This window comes from Gavia stellata, chromosome 3 (genome assembly GCF_030936135.1).
Source record: "Gavia stellata isolate bGavSte3 chromosome 3, bGavSte3.hap2, whole genome shotgun sequence".
Classification (NCBI taxonomy): domain Eukaryota; kingdom Metazoa; phylum Chordata; class Aves; order Gaviiformes; family Gaviidae; genus Gavia; species Gavia stellata.
The window spans coordinates 66385890-66394250 of record NC_082596.1 but is presented as its reverse complement, the minus strand read 5'-3'; the positions used below and the strand labels follow the sequence as shown (position 1 = coordinate 66394250).

At 45.7% G+C, this 8361-nt stretch overlaps 1 protein-coding gene across 2 annotated transcripts in view; it reads left to right on the top strand.

Annotated features, from left to right (window-relative positions):
• The first annotated feature begins 968 nt into the window (after positions 1 to 968).
• RIPOR2 (RHO family interacting cell polarization regulator 2) overlaps positions 969 to 8361 on the top strand; it is a 34026-nt gene continuing 26633 nt past the window's right edge. The window contains exons 1-6 of one of the 2 annotated variants that reach the window (XM_059815429.1): positions 969 to 1087; positions 2317 to 2472; positions 3116 to 3194; positions 3413 to 3436; positions 4476 to 4529; positions 7438 to 7587. In XM_059815429.1, the coding sequence (XP_059671412.1) occupies positions 987 to 1087; positions 2317 to 2472; positions 3116 to 3194; positions 3413 to 3436; positions 4476 to 4529; positions 7438 to 7587 (564 nt within the window). In that variant the 5' untranslated portion in view covers positions 969 to 986. The remainder of the gene's footprint in view (positions 1088 to 2316; positions 2473 to 3115; positions 3195 to 3412; positions 3437 to 4475; positions 4530 to 7437; positions 7588 to 8361) is intronic. The other variant, XM_059815428.1, reaches the window with a different exon arrangement.

The following is an 8361-nucleotide window of genomic DNA, read 5'->3' as shown; positions in this document are numbered from 1 at the left end:
TGCCGAGGGCAGCAAGCGCCGGGGTCGGGACACAGAAAACAGCAGAGCAAGGAGGAAAGGAAGAGGGAGACCTCCCCCTCTGCCCTCATGGCAGCAGCAAGCTGAGGGAGCTGTTGTGAACGATGGCACTTGTTCTCTCTTTCTTCATGGGTGGATTGAAACCACTTTAGTTTGGTGCAGATGCCAAGCTGGGCATTGGAAATGATCACACACAGAGCAAGTGCTTCCTCCTGGGATGCTGAGCCCCCCCCGAATACATGAAACGCAGAGCATACGGTGCCTGGAGCTTGTTTACTCACCTCTCGTTGTGGCAAAGAGTATCCCCCTCTCATCACGGCATGCCATGGCTGCATGTCCGCCCACTGTGCCTTCTTCCTCAGCAGCCACGTTGGGAACAGCCACGGGGAAAACGAGCAAGGATCAAAGGGGAGCTGCAGGACTTGATTCATGCTGAATGGACCCTTTTTCTTTGTTTTTATTTGAATATAATAACGCTTACAATAACACTTATAATAACACTTCAACAGTAATAACACTTCACGGTGATGGTGAGAGCCCCCTAAGAGCTCTGCACACTCCCAAAATAATCTCTGGGACACCCTGGTGTAGCAGATGGGGACGCCAGGGCTGGGGAAGAAGCATGCCGAGCACAGCAGAAATTGGGGATGGCGTTGGGATTAGCATGCTAAAGCATCTGGTTTCTAGTGCCACGTCCAGACCCTCTTTGTGTCTGCAGCACATTTTCAGTAGTCTCCGGGACATAAGTCAGAAGTGAAAATAGGAGCATTTTGTTTTTGAGGCGGGACTATTTGGCAATGCAAATAGATTCGTGCCCTGGCTCATGGCCCCTCATGGGGTTCAGTTACCCCTTAACATGCCTGATGGGCACCAGGCAGACTCTGCCTCACTGCCTGCCTCTTACTCTCCTTTGTCACTGACCTGCTTTCTATTGTTTTTCAGGAATATCTTCCAGGCTTCCCGAAATCATGTCAATAGGATCACATTCATTCTCTCCAGGAGGTCCTAATGGGATTATTAGAAGCCAGTCCTTTGCTGGCTTCAGCGGGCTTCAGGAGAGGCGCTCCAGGCAAGTGCCATGCTCTTTAAGGGGAATTTCCAGATCAGGCCTTAAGGGAAGGTGAAGGTGGAAAAGAGGAGAGAGAGGACTGCCTTCTCTCTGACTGCAGACGAAAGTCTTCTAGGCTAAAATCTCTCTATATATTGTTTGTATAATTAAGCTGTTGCCCTCTGCCTTAGCTACCAAGTGCCTGTTTGCCTCTCCTCCATTAATGCAGGGCTTCCTCACATGCTTCAGAGCTGTGAAAGAATTTCAGAAAATCATTTTAATTTACTAACTTATGCAGTGATCTTTTCAACATGTGAAATGTGCAGGAACATGATACATTTCCCACTGCCCCCAATTTAAGACCGTTGCTACCTAAAAGGCAGTTTTCTCATTGCCACGCTGCTATGAATTCAAAACAACTCTGTTTCCCTCGCAGGGCTGCCTTCATGTCCTGCTGGAAACAGGGCAGAGCTTGGCTGCAGAGCCTTTCCTTGCACTGCCCTTTAGCTAGACAGGACTTAGTGCTTTGAGTCAGACACTTACCAAGTCAACCAGTCCCTAATGCCCCCAGAGGCTGCTTTACAATTAATTTTAACTTGTGTAAAGTCTCTGAGTGCCAGACCACCAGTTAGCGATTGAGGAGGAACGGCAGGCAAAGGGTCGCCCCCCATTATCAGCTTAAGTCAGTGATGGTTGTTAGATGCTGACCTACCCCCAGCAGAGTCATCAAAGAGGCACCCATATGCAGCACAACTATCCTCCCTTTTCTATACAGAGCTACCTATGGCCCATAGTCAAGACCAGCAGCGTGATACTGCTCTCCAGACACACTCTTAGCCAAGCCCCAGTCTTCCTTGGGAGCCCCCAGGCTTTACACCTGAGATTATCTGTGCTCCCCTTTGGTTTTAGCACCTGGGTGTAGCTCAGCCCTTTTATGGCTGTGGCTGAGTGATGTGAGGCAGGACAGGCATGGTATGAGACAGAGAAACGTCTGATGAGCCTTAGCCCGGCATTTCCAGGCCAGCATTCATATCTCGGCAAGGCAACTGGCACATCAAAAGCTGACAGCCCATGTCCCAGGCTGCTCAGACCTCTTAACCTGTAACAAATGCAGTCCTTTAACTGGCAGGCACAGAAGCAGATTTCATTTCTGCTAGCAGAGATAATATCAAAAGATTTCTTCAAGCTACGCTCCTTTGAGATCGTTATGATTTATAGGGATTTCCTCCTCTTTAATGTTAATTTTGCAGGTGTAACTCCTTTATTGAAAATTCCTCTGCACTTAAGAAGCCCCAAGCAAAGGTGAAGAAAATGCATAATTTGGGCCATAAGAACAGCACCACGCCCAAAGAGCCCCAGCCTAAAAGGATGGAAGAGGTCTACCGAGCCCTGAAGAATGGCCTGGAGTAAGAGCCTTTATCCTGCTTGTTGGTGGAAGCTTTCTGTGACATTTTAGAGCCTAGAGAAACATATCACAGGAACAGGGATCCTTAATCATAGGAGAGGAACATACACCTCTTGGAGCCTGGATTGTAACACTTAGGATCTGAAATAAAATTTGTGCTGGAAACAGGAATACAGGGGGCAGAATCCCATTTTCACTCAAATTGCTAGGAAAGCTCCCAAAGGCTGGGATTTCAACATCAGATTTTTTTTCCTCTGAATTTCCTACAGTCCTATCAGAGGTTTGTATCGCCTTTAAGATAACGTCCCAGACGATAACAGGGCTTCTACCAGCCAGATACAAGGGCAGCGACTGGAAGGCACCAGCCCATAAACTAAGCAGCAGATTAGCTTACTTGAAGCTGGTTGTTCAGCGTAAGGAGAACACTGAACTCTTATACACAGTGAAATAAGTGGCTCCTATTTATTCCCAAAAAGACAGTAGGGAGCTGCTTTTAGGACAGATGAATGTAAATGAGGTTTTGTTTGAAAACAGATCCAATGAGGAAAGCCATTTGTTGCGCAGATTTTCTTTTAGGATGGTCAGCAGCCAGCTCGGTATGTGCTGCAGAGCTCATGCATCCCTTCTCTGGTTTGTGTTTACAGTGAGTATCTGGAAGTTCACCAGACAGAGCTGGATAAGTTGACTACTCAGTTAAAAGACATGAAAAGAAACTCACGCCTGGTATGTGTCACGCTTTTTCATTGTGCGGATGCACAGTAACCTTCTCGAGGTGCTGGAGCAGCCAGGGAGTGGGAGCAGCATGTAGGGGATTTACACTGGTGTTCTTCTTCGTGTCCAGCCTTGGTCTTGTTTGTGATTTCTATTGACTGACAAAGATTCATTTCTCTTGGTGCTGTTATGTTGCAAAATTAATCACAGTTTTATCTTTTCTGTTGCAGGGAGTCCTGTATGATTTAGATAAGGTACGTTACCCCCTTTGACACTGGTTTGGCAAGGAAATGGTGGTATCCGTATGGTGTACATAGCTGGTATGGGAAACCTCTCTCAGCGGATCTACCCAGGCCAACACCATCAAGGGAGAGGTTACCTGGCAATTTGCACTTGCAAAGGAAGAAGTCTCACTCCCCTCCTCCTTCCCAGGGGCTGTGGTATTGCCCGGTGTCTCCGCCAGCCAGCTGTGCTCACTAACCCGGCATCAAACTTACTCCATCAGCCCTTGCCCAGGGTCCGTTGAGTTAAACTGACTCTGAGACAGGCACAGGGAAGGAGATAGACCCCTGCCAGGGGAGGAGGGAGGCAGAGGAGCAAGACCTCCTATTTCTGTCAGCTGCCAGCCGTTAAATCCACCGCCTTGCGCAACTTTGCCTGGCCAGCTCCAGGCGGGTGGCAGGCTGGCAGGGGCACGCCAGTGGTGGCTGTGGGAGCCGGGTCAAGCCCCGTCTCATCCCCGCTCCTGCCAGTTCTGGGGAAAGAAAAATTGAAAATATTTTTCCCCGCAGGAAAATTTGGGTGAAACAAAAGGAAAGCTTTCAAAAACGTTTCCTGAACAAGTCTGTCTTTTTTCCAGTCCAAATGCCAAGCTTGGTTTTGCTGTCACAAACAGTTTGCTGAAGAACAGAATGGATTTTGAAATGCAAAACCCAATCAATTTTAATACAGGTTTCAAAGTACTCAAAATACTATATTTTGAGCTAAAAAAGCTCTGATCCTTTTTTTTTCTATTTTAAGAATTAAAAAAACTAGGGAAATCCCATCAAAAAACCCTTTTTTTATTCAAAAATACAGTAGTTAAAGAAGTCAGTGAGCTCCATTTTCAGCAGCAGATTAATGGTAGCAAGGTGGGACAGCTAATTCCAGATTCACAGGCAACAAAACCCTGCGTGCTTTAAGGAGGAGTTTCTCAGCCTCATGGGGACCTGAAGACCTGAGCAGAGCTAGCGTGGCAGTGTCTTACTGATTTATTTAAACGTGCCTCACCCTCTGCCTCTTCCTTTCCTTCAGCAAATCAAAGCAGTCGAAAGATACATGAGAAGGCTGGAGTTCCACATTAGCAAGGTAACAAGTGCTCCTGTCATCTTGCTCCTATGTTATTAGGAAAACAAACCCTTGGCCTCCTGCTACCCCTCCGCTCTGGGGAGGTCACCTTGACGAAGCCTCTCCCAAATTGAATATTTTTACTGCGATGGGCTGGTGGTCGGAGCCAAAGAAAGGGTTTCCACATGGTTTGTAGCCCCTGAGGTCCAGCCATGCCCCGAGACACTCCCGCCTGCTTTTAGGTACAGAGAGAACATAGGGTCAGGCGCTTGCTGGGAAAAATCTTTCTCGTTGCATGCTTACTGTTAAACTATAGGTAGAAAGAGAGTTGCATCTGAAAGTAATTCAGTTGTCTCTGCTGTACACAGCAGCTAGATTGGCTTTATTCCTGGATTTCACTGCTAAGGCTTTTTCTGCGTGGCTTGGGGCCCACATCCACTTGATTACTTCGGTGAGAATATTCAGTAGAGGTACTTGTGATTTATACTAATACATTTTAGACCTGGACAAAATCCATGGCCTGTGTTCTCTTAGTTATAAACATATCTGCTAGCAATTAGTTGCTTTTCTGAGCCTGACAAAAGAATGATTTATTTTTGATGGATGAAATGTCTTTTGAGAGTCATTTGAAAAGTGTTCACACAGCTTGAAGTGCTCCAATTACGACAACCCATCCAAACCTTTTAATTTCAGTCTTCTCTTACTCTTGGAGCTGAATAAAAAGTTATAAATCATAAGGCGATAGACTGAAATTTTGTTCCCCAAACCACCTTCTCTCTTGCTGGCAACATGAATGGCAAAATTAGTGCTTAAAGAACATTTCCATTCAAGTCCTTCCCACTCCAGCCTGCTCAGAGCTAATGGTTTCTGGGCTCATAATAGGACTGAAAAGCACCAAACGCAAGAGGTAATGCTGGTCAGTATTAGTCAAGCTTGCCGAGTACATTAGTTCACTTTCCGTAACCCACAGCAGCAGAGACAAAAGGAACCAAGCTGTGCTGCGTTAAAGCTTATGGGCTTGGACAGGTAAAGAAACAGCTTTGTTTCTAATGATAGAGAAGGTCTTTTTCAGCTTTCCAGCCCAAATCAGGGCCGCAGTGATGCCTTCTGCCGTCTACCTGCCGCTGCTCCATACAGGAAGCAAAGTGAGGAAAACAGGATGCGCAGCAGCAGACCCCATGTATTTAGGGGGGCAGATGAGCGTGCCCTAGCCACGCTCGCATGGGCAGGGGCAGGACATCAACCCCAGGTTAATGCTCCACCCGAATGGCAGAAGTAAATACCAAGTGACAGCTATTTATAGTAGCTGTCTTTAGCTTGCTGACTTGCAAGAGAAATAGGAGTGGGTATGACTCCAAGAAGCTTTTTTTGTAACTTTGAAATGGCAGAATGCTACCTGTGCCTCCGTTACCCTTTGCTGAACTCTTTCACCTTGCAAAGCAGACCCTGTTTTGGTTAGAGGTCCCTCAAGTCAGGGGCTTTGGCCATCGGGAATCCAACCTGGCCTTGTAAAAGTCGATGTAAGGCTTTGAAGCTGTTAGGAAGACCAGTCCCATTCCAAACAAATAAGCAACACCACTTTCTGTTAGAGGTTAAGCAGTCTTGGAAAATGGGATTTTGAACAAGCCTGGATTGTCCTATCAGGCTCATTTCTAATGCAGCAACACAGAGTCGTAGACTGAGGAAGCCAAGGCACTGGATGTTTTCATAGAGGGAAATTCTGCTGTGAAAATCCACTACTGAGCAATAAGCACCATGGGGCACAGGGTGATCGCTTGATGTCAGAGATAACAAAGGAAAAAAGTTATTCTAGGTAAAAACCAAGTATCATCCTATTTTAGCAGGGACATTAGAAGCAGAAAGAAGAGACAGCTGCTTCTATTCCTTTCCTTCTCCTCACCCTGATAAAGTCAGGTTAGAAAACCTACATCTCCTGTATCTGGCAGATTAAGTTTATATAAATATATTTCACTATACATAGCTGATATATATATACACACACATTTATATACACCAGCTATATCACTGTAGACTCCTACCGAACAGCTCAGATGGAGTAAATGTATACATTCAGTGCAGGGATTAGAGGGAAAAGGGAAACCAAAGCATGAGACACATGTAAATCCCTTGTGCTCTGAAGCTAGATCCAGGCGAGACTTTAAACAGTGTGTGACTAGGTTTTGCAAAACTTCCGGAGCGCTTACGAAATGCTGGATGCCTAAGTCATGCCAAAGGAGTTTAAGAAGATGACTAGGAAATCATGTGTGTGCCTGGGGGTGCTGAAGTTCAAAATACTTTCTGAATTTGATATCAGCTGTTTCTAAGCCCTTTACCTGTGCTGATTCTGACTGTGATTCTCAGTTTCTGGAGGACGGGCAGTGAGAATTCAAAAAATCACTCCCTGCTTCCAATACTACCTATGTAGTCAAATATTGCAACAGCCTTGATCCATGGCTGGTGTTAGTGATACAGAAGACATTGCTGGCCCTGTTAAATGTGCCATTTAACATGTCCACTCCCCTTTGGCAGTGTGGACTTTGCAGTTGCCTTTGAAAGAGCTCTTCCGCACCAATATATTTGAGAAGCTTGCTGCATGCCTACTCTACTCTTATGATTGTACATAGCCCAGGCAGGGCGGAAAGGGAGTAGCAATGGTTAAAGGCAAGCAAGGCAAGCAGGTGAATTGCTGGCAGCATCTAGTGTAGCTATAATGAGATTTTTACAGTGGAAGTTATTTTTATCTTGTGTTTCTTTTTCATAGACTGTAACAGTATCACAGCTTCATTTGCTCACCCCCTCCAGTGGATCTAAGCGTTTGCCACTTGTTTGGCTTGGTTTCCTTGTAGTGCAAATTACTTCATTGTTTGTTGGTTTTATTTTGTTGGGTTTTCTCAGGTTTTTTCCAATACACCCTCATTGTTCCCCCTAGGTGGATGAGCTTTATGAAGCCTATTGTATCCAAAGACGTCTCTGTGATGGTGCCAACAAAATGAAGCAAGCCTTTGCAATGTCTCCTGCCAGCAAAGCAGCTCGAGAGAGTTTAACCGAAATCAACAGGAGTTACAAGGAGTACACAGAGGTACATCCTCATCCGTTTAGTCTTTCACTCTTGCGCTGTTTGAAGGCCATGGGAATTTTGCCACTGAATTCAGGGAGAATTTCTTCCAGATAAAAGAATTCAAAACATAATCAGTGAAGAAGAATTAAAAAGCAAAATCAGTGAAGAAGGATTGTTATTTCTTTGTTCATCTTCAGATGAATACCTGATGACTTACAGAGATGGGTGACATGGGCCCAAATTGTTCCTTGAAATAATAATGTTTATGCTCTATGAGAGGAGGGTTTTACCCAAGAACTGCTGCAGAAGCAAAAGCATAAATCTGCCTCAGACCTACTTATACTCCAGCCACCTCCTTCCCACCCCACAGATTTTGGCGTGGCATGTTGGCTGGAACCCATATGTATACAGACATCTGCTGCATCCTATCCAGTTTTGCTTGCTGTGATCAACATCTATTTTTTTAAACAGGCAGTAGATGAAGAAGGGTCTAATAGTATCGTAAACATCCCAGCACTCAAGCTGTGACAGCCTTCCAAAATCTGAAGGAAGAACTGCAGAGGGTCTGGTACCTGTCTCCCACAGTCTTTTTTTCTTAAAGTAGTCCCCATCTCTTGAGAGATTAAAAATATGCTGGGAGCCACTTTGGCATGGAGCTGCTGCTGCTGGCACATGTCCTGGCTGGAGAGGACTGGGACAGTGACCAGGTTACGCTTCAAGGACCACAACTGCCTGCTGCCAACGGCAGGATTAGAGGGCAACAGAAGAAGAGCACGGGGTTACATTCAGCTTCAG